General features: G+C 46.4%; 1 protein-coding gene across 3 annotated transcripts in view; it reads left to right on the top strand.

The window, feature by feature from the left end:
* Positions 1 to 19,973, top strand: part of asic1b (acid-sensing (proton-gated) ion channel 1b) — a 148,536-nt gene that overhangs the window by 94,403 nt on the left and 34,160 nt on the right. The window contains exon 1 of one of the 3 annotated variants that reach the window (XM_030375946.1): positions 3,817 to 5,212. The exons of 1 other annotated variant lie outside the window; for it this stretch is intronic. In XM_030375946.1, the coding sequence (XP_030231806.1) occupies positions 4,511 to 5,212 (702 nt within the window). In that variant the 5' untranslated portion in view covers positions 3,817 to 4,510. Of the gene's footprint in view, positions 1 to 3,816; positions 5,213 to 19,973 lie in introns of those variants that run through there. One more of the 3 variants, XM_030375945.1, reaches the window with a different exon arrangement.

The following is a 19,973-nucleotide window of genomic DNA, read 5'->3' as shown; positions in this document are numbered from 1 at the left end:
TGTGTGTGTGTGTGTGTGTGTGTGTGTGTGTGTGTGTGTGTGTGTGTGTGTGTGTGTGTGTGTCTATGTGCTTGTTCTCAGTAATGGGCTTCGTGCATCTCCCCTCGCGGACGGCCAGGATGATGTCGCCATGGCAACGGCAGGTTAGACCCAGCGATCGGCAGGCCTTGCGAAAGACTCGAAAGAGCTCTCATAACCTCCCATATTTCTTTTTTTTTTCTGCTCGCTCTCTTTCTTCATCTCCTTTTCTCATTCTCTCACTCTCACTGTTTCTCTGTCTTTTTCTCTCTATAACTCTCTCACCCTTTCTTCACCTTCTCTTGTTTCTTGTTGATAAAAGACGGGTGTTTTGGTCTTCAGTGACGCTGGGCGCCGACTCGTACGGCAACACTGCCACCTTTTGACCTAAAGTAAACAGGTGGGGTTTTGAACCAGACCGCGTTATGCCTTCTCCGGTCCCAGTCCGAGGCACGTGAGGAACCTGGGTCCGTGGACGGAGACTGCAGTCCATGACCAGCAGCAGAGAGGACAGGGACAATGCTAGTATGTAGCAAGGAGGTTGAGAGGGGACACAGCCTATTAGTCGTTTATCAAGGGTGCTTTGGTCAAGGCAAGTCTATTTGAATCCTGAACAAATATCGTCAAAAAAACGGTTTACCAATCTCTAAGAATCTTTTATTTTGAACTACAAAGATGTTACAAGGATCAAGTGAAACGATTGAGATGAGACGATTCAGGTGCATTGTTATTATTGCTCATTGATCTACAAATTAATCTACAAATTAATCTTTGTTTTATTGTTTTGTTAGAAGTATTTCGTAATTGATCGTAAATGCAGCACCATTGAGTGTTATTAACAGTCACTATATAAACACATGAGGAAAGCATTTATATACAGGAGTGATAAATACAACATGCATCTGTCAGTTTCGTAGTTGCTCTACAACTTCACAACTATTGAAGGATTCATCAAAGCCTTCTATTTATATTTTCCAGTCCTACTAGATTCTTACAAGGTTGTACGTACTGACATTGCCACCTAGTGGTCTCCCCCAGACAAGCCAACATGGTTTCGTTAGGCTGTGGAACTACAGTGAATGGCTTTAAACTGTTATGATGATCCAGTAATCCTTTTCGATTAAGGAAGTAAATGCTTACTAATGGCATTACATACAAAGAAAAGTACAAGTTGAAGTTGGGCTCTGCATTCCTTTGCAAGGTTTCTTCCTCGATATTAAGGGAGGTTTTTCTTGCTCCATGGAGGCCTAGAGTTAGAGCTAGTGACACTAAATGTGGCCTATGGAGCCATTTGAGACTCTTAATGTGATTAAGGGCTATACAAACCAAAATGACTTGGTTTGAGTTGCATGAAAGAACAGCCACATAAAAAACGGTTGTATAACCACCACACGAGTTTGGGGGAGTCTGTTCTCCCTCTCTTCTTTAATGTTGTACAGGCACACATCCTTCCAGCATCTTGCTGCACAATTTGAATCTTCCATCGCATCCGTTTCACATGTCACTGATTTATGTGCATATTCATGGCTCCAAGGCCCTAAAGATGCCTAAGCCAAGGGAGCTGGGGTGACACCGGGTCAAGACGGTTTCCAGGAGACATCCTCAGTCACTAATAAATATTCAAGAACAGAGACCTCCAGGCGCCGACATTGACACATGCAGATCCATGCCAACTGCGCAGTTTACTGTCATTGCCCCGCCGGCCGGATGCTGTTGATACACTCTGTGACGGCTTCGGCTGCAGTCGGCAAGCACCCCGGCCTGTTCTTGTCCCACGCTGGTCATATATTAAATTCTGGTCATATATTGATGCTTGTTTATATATTGATTCCTGCTCATTAATGCTTGGTCATAAATTGATGTTTGGTCATATATTAATGCTTGGTCATAAATTGATGTTTGGTCATACATTGATGCTTGGTCAGACATTGATGCTTGGTCATGTATCGATGCTTGCTCATGTATCAATGCTTGGTCAAGTTTTGATGCTTGCTCATGTATTGATGCTTGCTCATGTATTCATGCTTGGTCAGATTCCCGAACCCGAGCCTGCTGTGTTCATCCTCTCGTGCCCCCTGCGGTGTTACGTCATGAAACGTAAGATTGATCAAACATATACTCCACATCCGGAGGGGCGGTAAAGTGCCCGTAACCGTGTAAGTTAATACAGTTTGAAAAGGTTTGACACATATATGAATCACTTTAGGCTGTAGCGCTAATGTGTTTTCACTTAAGGCTAAACGCCCGGGTTTGTTGCTGTTACTTAAGGGGCCGGGGGTATCGTTGGATTAGGAGGGTTTTTTTTATTTGTGAGGGGGTCTTGTAAGGAGTGTTGACCTAAATGGGTGTGGGGTTTCATGCCCATTGCAAGACAATGATCTCTTCACAGTTTAATGGAGTCAGATCAATACGGACGTATCGTATTCTTGAAGTCTCCTTTTCATAACGCAGCCATTCCCCCATTCCCCCGCCCTGCAGGGAGTCTCTGTTTATCTCTGTATTCAATCCGCTTGTGCTGGTTTTCCACTCCACTGCTCCTGTTTTCCGCTTAAACTGCTCCCCGTTTAAGCGCTCAAAGCTGTGGTTGTACAATTTGACGGCTCATTGGCAATAGGGGAGTTTGGAAACTCAAATGTTTAAAGAAAACGTTGAGGATTTATTTGTTGTCCTTTATATTTCGTTGAGCATGTCTGGGCTTTTGCGCTCAGTTACCTTGCAGATAATGTTTGTTTAACTTGTTTCTTGCTTTGCCCAGTCCCTGTTCTACTTTTTTTTCACATACCACAAATCCTTTCTGAAGATGACAGCCAATTTACACTTGGGTTTTTCGTGTCTTAAATCGTGATCAGCTCTTTGATGAAAAACAAACATTTGTCCCCACAAGCTTAACATTGATCACTTGCAGTTCAACCAAACGGAGCATGAATTAATCCATTCAGGCTGCTATCTTTCATTGTGACAAAAACTTTTGCAATGGCTTGAGAGCTTGTTTGAAACAGTGTCACTCTGCTTTATTGTATTGTATTACCCACACTGAGGTATTTGGGCGGGGGCGGCGGGGTGAACAGTGAAATCAGCAGTAATAAATAGCCTGTTTACTGGGTTTTTCTCTATAGCTCAGTGGCTGCTGATCCCTGACACTCTCTCTCTCTCTCTCCCCTCCCTCTTGCTCCCTCTCTCCTCCCTCTCACTCCCTCTCTCGCTTTCTCCCGCTCTCACTGTCTCTCTCTATGACCCCACTCTCTAGCTCCCCTTCGTTCTCTCTCCCTCTCTTTCGCTCCCATCCCTCTATCCTTCTCTCCCGCTCAAAAACTATCTCTCTTTCTCTCGCTCTCTCTCCCATCCCTCCCTCCCTCTACTTCTCTCTCTCTCCCTCTCTCTGTTTATCCCGCCCTCTCTCTGTATCTCTCTCTCCCCCTCTCTTATTATCTCGTTCTCTCTCTCTCTCTCTCGCTCTCGCTCTCTCTCCCATCCCTCCCTCCCTCTACTCTCTGTCTCCCCTCTCTCTCTCCCTCTCTCTGTTTATCCCGCCCTCTCTCTGTATCTCTCTATCCCCCCTCTCTTATTCTCTCTGTCTCTCTCTCTCTCTCTTTCTCTTTCTCTCGCTCTCTCCCATCCCTCCCTCTACTTCTCTCTGTCTCCCCTCTCTCTCCCTCTCTCTGTTTATCTCTCCCTCTCTCTGTATCTCTCTATCCCCCCTCTCTTATTCTCTCTCTCTCTCTCTCTCTCTCTCTCTCTCTCTCTCTCTCTCTCTCTCTCTCTCTCTCTCTCTCTCTCTCTCTCTCTCTCTCTCTCTCTCTCACCCTCCCTGCGTCAAAGCTGTGCTTCCTGTAAACGGTGAAACTCTGCCCCGACATGGTGACCTGTAGCCTGGCCCACAGGGAGTATCATATGTTCTTGGCTCCTTATGGCCTCACCTCCTTTCCCTCCCTCCCTCTTGACTCTTATCTCCTCCTTCCCCTTATCCTCCTTCTCCTCTTCTCCCGTTTTCCCTTCATTGCCTAGTTCTTCTTCTCCTCCCCAACTGTTCTCGGGTTTCTCTGCCCCAGAGTTCCAAGGACGCTCACCGGGTCAGATTCATCTGAGTCCTGCGCTTCTCTCTCAGTCTCTATCCCGGCGGCCATACTAGAGTTCCTGTTTCGCTTTTACCTAGTGTTGAACCATTCCTTCATTTGTTTCCCGTACATCGATGTTTGACTCGCTTACCTCTACAGACCCTGGCGATGGGCGTCGTGGTAGATACTTGTCTCTCAAAAAGTCAGGGGTGTTTTTTGATTGACGGAAGACGTTCCAACGATCAGTCGCCGGGATTTGAACTCTGCTCTTTGATTGTGGCATAGGTCTTCGATTATTAGATTCTCGCAAAGAGCAACAAAACTCGACCAGCCCTGCTCTTGCCCCCCTAACCGGCCTGGACAGCGGTGAACGCTCTGCGGTTTGAACCTTTTGCTCCATCCCCCCCACTCGGTGAGAGCCTCCCCAACCAGCCACCATGCCGGTCCGGATCATGTGCTCCATCTCCTTCTCGGCCGACGAGGAGCCCGGCAGCAAGGACATGTTTGACGACCGCTACCAGCGCGTCCGCAAGGGCTGCGGCGGCGTGGCCGGGGGCGGAGGCGGCGGCGGCGACTCCCAGGACTACCCAGACGGCGGCGAGCAGCCCGACGACTACGGCGGCGAGGGCTCTGAGGCGGGCGGCTCGGAAGAGGAGGCGGGCCAGGTGGACAACCTGGCGGCCTTCTTCGACGGCTGCTCGCTGCACGGCGCCAACCACATCTTCGTGGAGGACAAGAAGTTTGGCGTGCGGCAGGGCCTGTGGGCGCTGGTGTTCCTGCTGGCGCTGGCGGCCTTCCTGATGCAGGTGGTGGACCGCGTGCTCTTCTACCTGTCCTACGACCACGTCACCATGCTGGACGAGCGCACGGCCGCCAACATGACCTTCCCCGCCGTCACCTTCTGCAACTTCAACACCTTCCGCCGCTCCCAGCTCAGCTACAGCGACCTCATCTTCATGGGGCCCCTGCTGGGCTTCGAGGACAACATGGCACCGGGGATCCCGCTGGCGCCCGACCGGCCCCCCGGCTCGCGCTTCAGCCTCGACGAGTTCTTCAACCGCACGCGCTTCCGCATCGAGGACATGCTGCTGGAGTGCGACTTCCGCGGCCAGGAGTGCGGCCCGGAGAGCTTCCGAGAGGTAGGGGTCGGCGGTGTTGGGGGGTTGCTGCCGGAGAGAGGGGCCACGGCTAGTATAGCGTCGGGGGGGGGGGGGGGGGCCGACGTTAGCGTGGCTGGTGTGTGGACGGGAGGGAGGTCGACCCGGACGGCTTCGTTGTGATCGATTGACGATGGGCGGAGGGAGTCTGAAGTGTGTGAGGAAGTTGTGTGACACAGCCCATGAGACCCGGCCGCAAACACATGGTGTGTGATAGAAATGATTCAACAAAAAAAACATTCATTTATTTGGGATCATTGAGAGGATTCTTGTAGAATAGTGCGGTGCGGAGTGGATGGCCCTGCTGTGTGTTTGAGCATGCGTATGTGTGTGCAACGGATCGACGAAAGAAGCAGGTACAAAGGATGGATGTACAGGCAGACAGACCAATGGAAATACAAATTGGTTGAATCTGTGATTCATGTTGGATCTCAGATGTTGGGCTGACCTTTGAGCTGTTTACACAAGAGAACGCTCTGTTCCATGTGGAAAGAGAGGGTACGTGTCGTATCGACGTATCGAACCTCATGTTAGTACACTGGTGTTAACATACAGTAGGAGGTAGCATACATCTGTTGTTGGCGATAAAAGGCGTGGGGGTCAATCCTGTTTGTGACCTTACAAACATAAAAACCATTGTCCCACCTTGTAAAGACACTTTCTTCCTGTCACGTTGGACACTGGCCAGCCATAACCCCCCCCCTCCTCCCCCCCAAGGGTACATGCACGTCGGAACAGGCCTACCACTGGAATACTGAGCGTCCGTTTGTGTTGACAAAATCCATCCCTACGGCTTATTGATTTCCCCGACCTTTGGGCGGATGCGAACAGTTATGCTGCGACTGCTAATGGCTGTACATGGGCTATAATTAGAGCTCTGGTAAATTGACATTTTTAGACAAAGCCTCTGGAATGATGAGCTCATTACGAGTTCGTAATGTTTGCTAAAGTCGATTGTTATGTATTTAGTGGTGGTGGATTTATTAGGATAATTACTGTTCTAATTATGATTACATCAGCTTTTCTTTTTCCCTGCATTTCCTCAGTGTTGAAATAAAGTAGCATTGTGAGACTAAGTGGAAAATGTGAGGTGACGTCATGATAAATTTCAGATTAGAAATAGCAAGGCTGTCCAACCAGGTATATATTCGTCCAGATTTCAGCCATCGTAATACTAACAATTAATGGCTAAATGAATGTATTGCTTTTTCCTATCTCAGATCATAAAATGCATCGTTGGCTCGGCTGCCCTTTAACTTGGCTCTGCTGCCTTGTGAGTGCCCTTGATATCATTAATGAAATATTACAGTCTATTTAAATCAATAGATTCAACCACAATGAAAATAAGCTTCTTCTCAAGCTCTGTCTCCATGGTTCTGGGGGTTGAAGAGCAGAGTAGAGAGCTGAATACCATGTCAACAAAACAAGAGAGAGAGAGAGAGAGAGGGGGGGGGGGGGGGGGGGGGACAACAACAACATATGGATTGGTTGCGGCTGGGGTACCAGCTCTGCAAAGACCTTCAAAGCCGGCTGGGGGTGGTAGATAATCCTTTGGTGTTCCAGTAGTGGAGAGAACAACTCGGCCTGGGAGGATGTGTATGTTTTTCTTACAGAAAAGCTCAAGGTTTGGTCCCACACAAAGGCGATGAAATTATGAAAATCTGAATCTCTTATTACGGACATACAATAACTGTCAGATATATCGGACAACGTCTGTGATCCCGGAACAGTTGTTGCAAAGAAACAGATGTAGAAACACGCCTATGTTTGTGTGTGTGTGTGTGTGCGAGGACATGCGGACAGATCTTTTATGTCGTAGTCTTACTGGATAATAGGGCGGTCGTGCTCAATACGGCTGTCGCTTTGAAATAAATCTTGCTCTGATAGCCATTGGCGTGTTCTTAACTATAAAATTGCCACGGACAAATGTTGACAGAAATGAAAAAGCTGCAGGCTGTATAGCACTACGCTTTCTTGGTGCATAAAGCACAGAACACACAGCCAGGACGAGCAGAGCAGCACAAGGATTCTTTGAACGCCTTGTGTTGCCTTTCAAGCCCTGTGTTGCCTTTCAAGCCCTCTTGGCTCTGGCGTGCCATAGTTACATTTTCAGAGCGCCTATGGGCAGGGACGTGATGTTCTGTTTCACATTCCAGACTATGATGAGAGTGTTGTCTATTGTTTGGATCTGTAAAAAAAGCATTTGAAATACACTGCATACATGCAATTAGATTTGAAATATAGCCAAAACTTTGATTATTTTATGTTTGAAGATTTCTGTGGTTATTATTTGTGCCCATAGATTCAATGTTGTGACTTTTGACCCGGGGGTCTACTGGGGTAATCAGTAGGGGTTGCTCTCGAGGCTTCCACCGTCTACCCAACATTTTGAATATTCACACTGTGTGTGAGTGTATGTATGTATGTATGTGTGTGTGTGTGGGGGGGGGGGGGGGGGGATTTGTGGGAGTGTGGATGGATGTGTGTGTGTGTGTGTGTGTGTGTGTGTGTGTGTGTGTGTGTGTGTGTGTGTGTGTGTGTGTGTGTGTGTGTGTGTGTGTGTGTGTGTGCAGGGCGTGTCTGACTGGAGTTAGCGCCGCTGAGCACTTCAGAGCTGCCGCTTCCTGACCTCAAAATCGAAAGGGAAGTGGCGCCTGCCGCTGTGTGGGCGGCTCTGAACCGCTCCACCGGCCGTGCTGAGCCGCTCTGGGTTCAATGTGACACGGTTCTGGACCGTGCTTTGAAGAGCACACCTCGCCCAACTCGACTGCATCAAAATGGTGCAAATCGGAGGCTCCTGTTACAATGCGGACACAGCTAATCACCAATGCTGATTTTATTTTGCCGCAATCGCAGAGCCGGCGGAAGGTTCAGGCCATGGACTTTAGATAACAACATTCATTTTGAGTAAATATGCTCCACATATTTTAAACACATAACAATACAAAAAGCCTCTCTAAAGAAAATGTGTGTACAAGCAATAGGTACTGACATTCTGTTGCTATAGCTTTCTTCAAGTTAGATGTGTGGCTAACTAAAAAGGATGTGAGCCCTGTCTAAAGTGTGACTGTTTGATTGATTTCTTGGCAATTATTCAAAAGCACTAAGCAAGGTACAATAAAACGTCTGAGAGCATTTTCTGGTGTTAATTGCATTATGGAGAAAGAGCACTTAAACAATCAATTTATAGAGACAGCTCTGAGAGGCTGTGGTTGAGTGGGAGGCCTGTAGAAAGGTCAGTCCGGGTGTGTATGTTTGTGTGTATGTGTGTGTGTGTGACTGCATGTGGGTGGGTTGGTGGGTGTGTGTGTGTGTGTGTGTGTGTGGGTGTTGGCATATGTAGATGCGCGTCTTTGTTTGTGTGCGTGTGTGTTTGTGTGTGTGTGTGTGTGTGTGTGTGTGTGTGTGTGTGTGTGTGTGTGTGTGTGTGTGTGTGTGTGTGTGTGTGTGTGTGTGTGTGTGTGTGTGCCTGTGTTTTGAACAGAACGTTTACAAAACCCCCAAAGTACTCAATATTCTTTCAACAAAGGAGCGGCCTATTCATTTCCCCCTGTCTGGTGCTATGGAGACGAATGCGGGGGGGCTGCGGGGGGAAGAGAAGGGCTCTTCTTCGTACCCGCAGCCCTCTCGCTTACCCTCCACTGGGGGGGAGTCATCGATCGCCTCTCAGTCAGCCAATGCACCAGTGGAGTCACTGGAACTGTGATCAGTGCATCCGTTTTACCCCTGCACCCCCACAATGCACCACTCCACTTGTGCCGCAATCTCCACTCTCTGGACCCATTTATTCACTAGGAGACGTCCATCATCAAGTCCTAAGAGAGCGAGAGCAAGAGAGAGAGAGAGATCAGATACCAAATGTTAAGGCAATAATCTGTGAGGTCAAGCCCAGTTGGGTCCCGGTCATGCAACGTATCACATCACCCCGAACGATGTACCTACCACAATCTGCTGCTGGATTCCACCAGCACAACAAATCACTTATCTTTTATGTTGTATTTTAACACACTCTTTTTGACTTACCATCCTGACCAAGCTATGCATCAAGCACTACAAATGGTATTCAAGATCGAAGGTCCAATCTTTCTCACAAATACAAAGGTTTTAATTTATTAGAATTGCATAAAAATGACATAGTACAACATAGTAAACTATGTTGCTGATATCAATGGATGGTTATGAATTATCGATAACAAATACAAACCATCACAGTCTCAAACCGAACCGGCGACTGTTAGAATTACAATGCCTGACTAATGCATGCATAATACACCCATTCAGGCATCGCATGGACCTGCAAGTCCTGGGCAACTGACCAAGCTGACTTCAATCAACAATCCCTCTCTCTCCTCCCCACACGTTTGGGCCACAACTAATCAATGAGGGAATCTATTTGGGGTAATGTGGTCACTGCCAACCGGACAGACGCTGATGAGAGACATGCCGAGGCCTGCTCTGTTTGTAAGGCCTGCCTGAAGGAACGGCCTCCCAGACTCCACTCACACTGTATTGAGGAGGCTAGGGGAGGGGGGCCAAGAGGGTAGGAGGCAGAGCATTGATTTCTGTCTGTCTCTATCTATCTGCCTCTCTTTCTAACCCCTTTGGGTATCCGCTCTGTCAATCTGACTTATTCCTAAAATCTCTCTCTCTCTCTCTCTCTCTCTCTCTCTCTCTCTCTCTCTCTCTCTCTCTCTCTCTCTCTCTCTCTCTCTCTCTCTCTCTCTCTCTCTCTCTCTCACTGCTTCTCTCATACTGGCTGTCCCCCCGTCAGTCTCAATCTATCCTTATCTCTCCTTCTCTCTCACACACTCTCCCTCTCTCTTTCTCTCTCTCACCTCCATCTCTATCCATCTCTATCCCTTCATGAATCCTCATCAATTCTCTACTTTCATGCGTTTATTTCTCATTACATTTTTTATTTTGTGTTTGCATTAGCGATTCATCTTCATTAACGAGACCTAGCTCGCTCTCTCTCTCTCTCTCTCTCTCTCTCTCTCTCTCTCTCTCTCTCTCTCTCTCTCTCTCTCTCTCTCTCTCCACATCTCTCTCTCTCTCTCTCTCTCTCTCTCTCTCTCTCTCTCTCTCTCTCTCTCTCTCTCTCTCTCTCTCTCTCTCTCTCTCTCTCTCGCTCTCTCTCTCTCTCTCGGAGACTGGTGTGAATATACAGTCGCCTCTTGGCTTTGTGTGTGTGTGTGTGTGTGTGCGTGTGCGTGTGTGTGTGTGCGTGTGCGTGTATCTCTGGAAGCAGACGGCTGGGTCAATAGTTGGGCCTCACAGCCACGACCTGGGCTTCAGCTTGCAGTAAGTCTGCCCCCAGGCACAAAGTGATCCCACAGTCAGATCAGTGATCCAGATGCCCCTCTTCTGCTGCCTGCACCCCTGGACGCGGCTAGATTTACAACCGAGTGGCAGACAGCCATCCCACAGGGGGGGCTCACTTTCACCCCCTCCTCACCTCTCCTCTCCTTTCCTTTTCTCTCCTCTTCAATTCTCCTCCCGCTCTTCTCCCTTCCCCTCTTCCACTCTCCTCTCCGCTCCGCTCCTCTCCTCCCCTCCCCTCTCATCTCCTCTCCTCTCCTCTCCCCTCTACTCCCCTCCTCCCCTCTCCTCTCCTCCCCTCTCCTCTCCTCTCCTCTCCCCTCCCCTCCCCTCCCCTCCCCTCCCCTCCCCTCCCCTCTCCTCTCCTGTCCTCTCCTCTCCTCTCCTCTCCTCCCCTCTCCTCTCCTGTCCTCTCCTCTCCTCTCTCCTCTCCTCTCCTCCCCTCCCCTCCCCTCCCCTCCCCTCCCCTCCCCTCTCCTGTCCTCTCCTCTCCTCCCCTACCCTCCCCTCTCCTCTCCTCCCCTCTCCTCCCCTCCCCTCCCCTCCCCACCCCTCCCCTCCCCTTCCCTCCCCCCTCCTCTCCTGTCCTCTCCTCTCCTGGAAGAGCATTTCACTGTTTGGTCCAAAAAAACTGAGAAAAAGGACAGAAGACAGACAGAATGACTCCCAAAAGGAAAAGGTCAGATAAATACCGACAGACAGTCGTAATGGTGGAAAGATAGGCATGATGGCTGACCGACAGACAGACAGACACAAACATACACACAGACTGACAGACATGGTAGACAGACAATCAGAGAAACAGGCATGCAGGCGGCCAGACACACAGGATAAGGCAAAGATTGTAATTGTTCCTTTTATTGGCAAGAAAGACATACAGTTAGCCAGACAAATGCAAAGAAAAGACAGCAGGCTGTGGAACCGGCCTATCTGTATGTAAGAAAGACAGACAGAGAGGGAGGGTGAGACACACAAGCGGTATAGAAAGAGTGAGGGGAAAGGCTAATTAAATGCCAGTGCTGGCTGTGTCTTCTCCGAGTTGTAAATGCTTGCCATCGTTTGGCACTTTATAGGAGACATTTGGCAGAAATTGTATCTGGAAAGACAAAGTATAATGTTATCATGCCAAAGAAGCACAGGGCCATGATGTAATAGACGCTGGTAAATAATTAGAAAGTGTAATGGATTACACTTACACAGAGTGGGTTTCAGTGACTATAACGCCAGATCCTGGCTGTGGCACATAATTAAAGCTAGTCATGTATTGAACCGATATTAGCATATACAATAACATGGGCAGTAAGTCTAATTAAACTGCCACTTTCCATGATAGAAACAGCTGTCCTGTCATTTTTCTAACAAATAGCCCTTTTGTCCTTTATTTAAATGTGACTTCTTTTTTTTTTGCCATTCTCAGAGTAACGGGAACACTGTACGTAACCTTAAAGCACAAAGGTGTTAATGTATGGAATGTGTGGGGTGCGCTCCATTCCTTTAGAAAGCCTTCCAATTGTATCATCTACAGGGGGAATCAGAAAGGCACGTACAGACATTAAGGAAAGTCAAAGTCAGGTTAATGACGGCATGTCGCCACAGAGGATTCCTCTGCCGGTGTGCAGTTCTAAAGGGGAATAAGTAGCTGTTATTACGGCTGCGTCAGGGTTGGATGAGGTACGCTCCACATACCACAAGTACTTTCTCCGTTCCAAGGTGAACACAGAACACCATCAAATATTCATCCAGCTACTCGGTGGAATTCAAATAGCAGTCTGAAGATGCTGTCGTCTTCTGTCGCATTAGGTTCCTATTTGTTATTTATCATTTGCCAAGGTTGACTCATTGAATACGCTCCCAACGTTTCTATCAGAGCAATCGTTTTATTCACTTCATGTTCTTCCCCCAGAAGGGAAATTTGCAAAAACAAATTATTCATTGTTGTGTTTTCTTATTGTTGTTCTTATGATGTTTCTGATCTTTCTCTGCCTTCAGAAGAGATCATTTAAATGTGTTTTCCAAATAAATACAAAGGAGAAAAATCCCCTCATCCGCCCCCACTAACAGACAGTGGGGTTGTTTGTCTCTTTGGTGACACAAGGGGGCACTGTTTTACAATCTTTACAGAATATGTTATTTTTCGATTGTTTTTGTGACAGAGCACTTCCTGCTTTTTTTTATGCAAGCTTTTTCCAGAGAAGTTAAGGCATTATACGTTGTTCTTAATGGGGGAGTGTGGATATTTTTTTGTGTGTGTCTGTGTGTGTGTATGTACACACACAGACATTTGTTTGGAGGGGTTGCATCCTCCCGGTACTCTTGGTCGACTCATTAGTATACTCTTCTCTTCATTATTATTTTTACATATTTTTTTCCTCGTCAGGGCATGGAGGGTCATTTAATATCCGTGGGCTGGGTAGAATGGCAACATATTACTCCTTCTCTATCCCGGTGAATGATTGCCTTTTTTCCCCCCATGCAACCTTTTTAATTAAGTCATTGATTGGTCGTCTCTTGGAAAGAGAGGCCAACCGAATCAGTCATAAAGCCAGTTCTATCTGCATCCAACCACATCCAACAGGATATAAAGCTCTGGTTATTAATTGGAGAAGTGAGTGGGCTACATCTTCTTCAGCGCAAGAAACATCAAGCGACATTTACTGAACAGCTAGTGAAGCGGTGAAAAATCGAAGGCATGGATTGTGTAGCTTGACAAAGATGAATGCCTCACCATGGTGTAAAAATTAGGGATAATCCAGCCATACTGGGGGCAATTACATAGGAGTAAGACATGTTTTACGGTATGGACTGGCGAACAGCCAGTTATCAGCTAATTAGGCATATGACTTTACCTTAATGGCTTCTTACAGAATACTACTTCTTAGCCAATGCCAAGCAAGAGAGTGCTCAGAATGACTTACGCATGTGAACACAATACAGCTCTCTCTTCCCGCTATAAATAGACAAAGACTTAAGGTGATTTTAAATCAGGAATTATGCAAATAAATAAAAGGGGGAATAAAACAGTCTTGGGTATTGTGTTTTAAAATGTACTGACAAAAAAAAAAAAAATCACACCTAATGTTAACCTTCCCAGTGCACATTCTCTTTGACATACTAATGATCTGCAATATCTCTACCCCAATCTGTCTCTCACCCGCTCTTTATCGCTGTGTCCTTATTTTTCTTGTTAATTTATTCATGTATTGATTAATTATTTTACACCAAGGGAGAGTGCGATTGCACAGGAAGCACACAGTCTTGCATTTCAAGGCCCCGGCAAATTGAACAGCATCAGTGTAACCACGCCAACACCCCCGGTCCTAGACCACGTTGTGTTGTCGCACCGCTCTAAATCACTCCATTGGTTCCAGAGTCTCAGGGGACGGTGCCATCGTGCTCATCGATAACAGACCCTTTTCAAGGAGGCCTCGCGGGGGGACGGACACAGGTGTCGCTCATTACTACACTGATTATGTGTCTGCCGCCTCCGATTAACGACCTGAACGAGGCCTGTGTTAGTCCTGGCGTGACACCACTGGGGAGCAGCTCTATAAAGGTCTAGTGCTGGGTCCAGAGACAGCCAGGTGACTTGACCTGCCATGGAGGACTGACGCCTGACTGTAACAGGCCGTGGGAGGCCAGCGTTGGGCTGACAACAGCATGCGTGTGACAGGCCGGTCCACACTATGTGATGCTATATCCAGAGCGCGCCGCTAAGAGCCTCCAGGGGTTTCACAGGTGGCCGCGTCTCCCCTTCTCAGCAGCACTGCATGGTGTGTCACCAGAGAGACAGGCTGTTAACATGAGAGCGTGGCCTCAGCAAGGCGCCGCGGTGGCGCTGTATAGAAATGAAATGGCCAGTGATCCATCATGGGGACAGACGTGCAGCGTGCATGTGGATGGTGTGTGCTCGTCTGTCTTTGGAAAAATGGGGCGCATATGACATGTTGAGGTGTAGCGAAAGGCATTTTGTGTGTGTGTGTGTGTGTGTGTGTGTGTGTGTGTGTGTGTGTGTGTGTGTGTGTGTGTGTGTGTGTGTGTGTGTGTGTGTGTGTGTGTGTGTGTGTGTGTGTGTGTGTGTGTTTTTAAACCATGTGTATATATGTGTGTGTGTGTGTGTGTTACCGAAAATGTTGCACAGCCAATATGCGCAGCAAACACTCAAACATCGACCACTATGGACCATGAACATAACACTCAAGAGGCATTTCTGTTTCTTATCATTCTTGTGTTTGGATGCTCCCAACTCCAGTTATAACCACCATATCACACATGTAATCCCCATCAAGTTTGCCTCTCAAGTATCCTCCAGAAGCCAAAAAAAAACGACATTTCCCATCGATTGAGACACTCCAGCTCAAACCAACCACTCTACCTCAAAGAGGGAATAACTAAAAGTCAGATGTTTGCTGTAAGCGGCGATGCCGTGGCCCAGTGTGTAAGCAGGAAGTCTGCGCTTACTGCATCCCTTCATGATGTTCTGCTTTACTCCAGTATCCAGGCAGCCCCCCCTCCCAGCGGGCGGCCTGGGGCGGGCTCGGCCGCCGCCTTTGGGCAGTGGCGGCGGAGGAGTGTGTGATAATATTATGCACATCCACAGCCTAATAAGCACAGCGGATGCAAATGGGAAGCGCTAATGATGCTAGCCCGACTGGAAGAGTGTAGAACATTTTGCTGAAATACCAGCGGGGGAATTGGCTCCCGGCGCCGTGGCCAGGCCGCCCTGCAGAGAGGCTTCCCGCCAGAGCTAATGTTGTTGTGCCTCCAGAGCCCCATGCAAAACATTTGGATATATGAGACCATTTGGGAAGAGGAAAAAAATATGTAAAAAAAAAGAAAATGGAGCCAACATGCCAACAATTAACAGCGAATCCCTTATGATATAAATGAAGAGTTGACATGTTTATGTGCGCACACACACAGACACGCAGACTCACAGACTCAGACAAACACACACATACACACACACAAACATACGCATACAAAGCCCCATCAACAAGCTTACACACACAATCATAAATATCTCCAGAGGAACCATATCTCTGTTTACTGAAATTCGATCAAAATAAAAGTTCCATTAGATTCAACCCAGTGCACTGCTGTCTTTGGACAGTCTTTTCTATCTATTTTTTGTGGCCATTTTGTGTGTACGTATGTGTGCATGTGCGTGTCTGTGTGTTTGTGCGTGTGGGTGAGTGTTTGTCTGTATGTGTGTGTGTATTTGTGTGCCTGGAGTGGTTTTAGACACCACAAGGGAAATGTGTTTCCCAAACGAACAAGCTCCCTATCCTCCTTAGCTCTACACTTGTTAGTGTGGGAGGTTGACATCCCTTGACATTTGGTTTACAAATGCATGTACAGGCACCCACACACACACACATACACACACACACACACACGCACACGCACACACATACACTATTTCACATGCACACGCAAACTAACTCTACCAGGCACCTCTTGTCAAAAAAGATAAGCTTCAGAGATGTCACTACCGGTTAAAAGCTTCCACAACAGCAGCAGCTCTTTCAAGCGATGCATGATCATCATCATTTTAATGAACGTGAATAGGCTGTATTGAACATAATGAAGTACGCTGTCCTCTGATTAGGACAATTAGACTGGTGGAGCCTGGTGAATATTTTGGGGCTGGACCGGACAGCTTGTCTATTGAGGATTTAAGTACTGAAGTGGTCCTGGAAGAACTGTTAAAATGGTGTCATTTGTCATTTGTTTACCCATGGGCCATGGCAACGCGATTGCTACCTGCTGTAGTACTCTCATTGGCTGAATCGTTGAGAACGTTATAGACTCAATCAATCGCGGGTAGACGAAGTTCTGTTCGTTTGTATATTTTATTTACGTGACCATATTTTTGTTATGTGTTTCAAAAAAAAGAAAAAAGAATCAGTTCTCTTGTTTTGGGAATCAGTTCTCTTCGTTCTCTTCCTTCGGGATTCGTTCGTTCTGACCGAATCGTTCGTGACCAACCCATCACTAATGGCTAGATAGACATATAGATGGATAGATAGATGGAGAGAGAGAGAGAGAGAGAGAGAGAGAGAGAGAGAGAGAGAGAGAGAGAGAGAGAGAGAGAGAGAGAGAGAGAGAGAGAGAGAGAGAGAGAGAGAGAGAGAGAGAGAGAGAGAGAGAGAGAGAGAGAGAGAGAGAGAGGGATGGATCCATTGACGGATGGATCCATTGACGGATGGATCCATTGATGGATGGATAGATAAATGGATCCAAAGATGGATCCATAGATGAATAGATCCATAGATAGATGCATAGATGCATTGTATTTATCCACTGTCTTTTTTGTTAAACTGCGCTCCTACATTATTCATATACTTACATTCCTGCCTTTATATAACTTTTTAGATTACACACCCCTGGCATAGAGTGCTGGCTTGCACACAGACCCTAAGAGACCCCATAAAACATTTGGGAGGGATTTTTTACGCTAAATGTTCATTCATGAATGTCAGGTGGAGAGGGACAATTTATTTTACCAAAAAAACATTAATTTGTCTCTTCCCAAGCATCAAATGGGTAGTGCAAAGTCCGGGCAACCAGGGAAGTGATGCTGTAGCCGGTGGCCCCTCTAATAGTCTTTCATCAGAGCCATGTCCTTTTACCTCTTTCTCCCTCTCTCTCTCTCTCTTTGTCTGTCCGTCCATCCGCATGACTGCCTGGATAAATTAGCTCTGTTATCCTGCCTGAGTCTTGTTTTGCAGGCAGGAGTTCCCTTCGTTACACCTTGCGGTCTAAAATGAATAATCTCCCCCATCCAGCTAACGATCCATCACATCTATCGATCCATCAGTTAAAGAGGCCGTAGGTAAGATTTAACATCTATTATTTGAGTGTCATTTGTGAGAAATGGATTAGCGATTTGTCAGCTCTCAATGAGTGAATTGCTTTCTGAGAATATCTGTTACGAGTTGACTGTGTCCGCCTCTGGATGAGCCAATTTAGATTTAAGACGGCTTCCTGCTCATTTCTGGAGGGCATATCTCCCCTGATTGGTTCCAGGAATCCATCAGGCCTGTCAATCACAGGTACGTGAAACACAAGACTTCCCAAAGGCTGAGAAACATAGGGAGTGACGGGGACAAGAGGGAGGGGTGGTTTAATGGGTTGTTTGGTTTCAAAATCGTGCTCTTTCTTCTGATCGTAATGCTCAAATCTTACCTAAAGCAGATTCAAGGCTAACAGAGTACAAATGGAAAGGCTTAGATAACCACTTTAAATATTTCTGTGCATTCAAAGGAGAGCTAAAGCATGTCAATTCATGGGGAATTGTGGGGAATGTATTATTTTTGGTGTCGAAGCACCATCTGTCAAGTCCGCTGCTGGCAGGGCAGTGGAACACTGTAGTACAGGATCCAAACGTAGACTACAACTCGGGAAACCTAACAAAGGGCCTTGATAAAGAAACTCAAAAATCTCCATTTCATGAACTGGCAGAAAAGACTTAGAATTTGGGAACCTCGAGGCCTCGAGACACAAGGACAATAAACAGACAAGGGAACAAAGGAACTGAACTTCTAGATATGGACAGACTGATTGGGGGAAAAGCAGGGGGAAAGATTGACAAGGACGTAAGGGGAATGGGGGAATGAGAAGTCGAAGGACAGCAGGTGGAAAGGGGGAGAACGAACCCTAAACAACATTAAGACAAAGTTAGATCATGTTTATCCATTATTCATCCTTGTGTACCGTACTGTACACACGACCCCTGAGACTATCCTATGAACACTGCTTCACCAACTTTAATTCAAGATAATTCAGTATTTATGTGAAGCTACCTTAGGCTAGTCAGTCCCGCACTCAAATCCTCACTGGTTAACCTAACTAAACGATTGTGTTTGTTGTTTTGTGATTTTTTCATAATTCCATCAAGTAATTACCACTCGAATTTCACATGGGCCTCCAGTCCCCGGGAACAGTGTAATGAATGATATAATTATCCTACAACTGAGGAGCAACCAGACCGTATGATTATATTATCATGTCATATGTTTTCTTTGGTTTGCACAACGGAAGAAATGAACTCGTTAAATCATTCAGAGAGAGAGCTGCCGTGGCACAAGCTTATCCACTTACAATTGACCCTGGCCATTACGTGTGGAGCCTAATCGCTTCATGCCATCCTTATATTGAAAAGTTCAATCGGCGCACAATGTCTCATAAAGGTGAGTTATTTTCCAATGTTTAAGGTCAAACTATCGATTTTTAGTGTCAAGTTTCCGCTACTTCGGCTTTTACTGATATTCAATGCCACAGCTTAGTCCCCCTCTCTACCCTGTAGGGAGAGTGGGGCTCCTCAGTGACTCTTGTCCCTAAGAGCAGACCATGCACACAATTATCCTGGAAAATTGTCTCTGTAAATCACAACCTGTTCCTCTGTCAGCTACCCAGCGCTCCAGGCCTAACTGTTGAATCTCTCTCTCTCTTTTCATTGTTTTTGTCTAGCTTTTGTCTTTTGTCTTGGTTATTTTTACAGTTTTTAATATTTATTGAATTTATTATAACAGGCCAAGGTCCAGGCTCACCCTGGCCTGGTCTGTATGCCCCCAGACTGACAGTTTGATTTGCTGCATTCTGTGACTCTAAAAAGTGTGCAAATCCATCCCCATCTATGGAGGCAGTGAAGGACCCTTATGATGTGTCTTACCCCCCAGAGCCACTATCCAGAGACTATCTGCAATGTTGTGCTATCCTATTACTCCCATTTCAAATGAATGGGGCATGAACTATTTTTATTGACTTGGTGAAGTGGTTGAGATAACGCATTTTATTTTATGGCCATCCGTTGCATGGTGATTTATGTATGTCCAAACTATTTCAACTAAATTAAATCCGGAGATGGGCTGAAACAGTGTTGTTTTCTTTCACACGCGATATGATTGTATTCTATTACACAATAATTGTATCACCCGCTAAACCTCATAGAATAATAACATAAGGCATTATGGGTTAACTTTTTTTATCTGTTATTGCTGTTATTAGGTTCTTCACTTGTATCTTTAAATTGTCCATTAATCATGTCAGAGATGTATTTCAGTATTCGAGAATTTTCACATTAGAGAGCATGTGAAACGGTTAAAATGATATAACGGTTTCCTTATGGCATCTGAGACCATAAATCATTGTGAATATGATATAATGTGTGTTATATGGCATCAGAGACCATGTGAAACCGGTGATATGATATAATGTGTGCATTATGGTATCAGAGACCATGTGAAACAGGTGATATGATATAATGTGTGCATTATGGTATCAGAGACCATGCATGTGTGTTAAAGGAAGTTGCTGCTTCAAGTAGTGGAACAAAGTAAAGCTAGTGTTTCTGAGTCTTATGTATATAGTTCTTAAAATAATTAGACTCATGCAATTTGATTCCTAGACTAAAACCAAGGTT

The sequence above is a fragment of the Gadus morhua genome, chromosome 13, assembly GCF_902167405.1.
Source record: "Gadus morhua chromosome 13, gadMor3.0, whole genome shotgun sequence".
NCBI classification, from domain to species: Eukaryota; Metazoa; Chordata; class Actinopteri; order Gadiformes; family Gadidae; genus Gadus; species Gadus morhua.
Note: the sequence above shows the minus strand (reverse complement) of the source record. Positions and strands in the feature narration are given on the sequence as shown.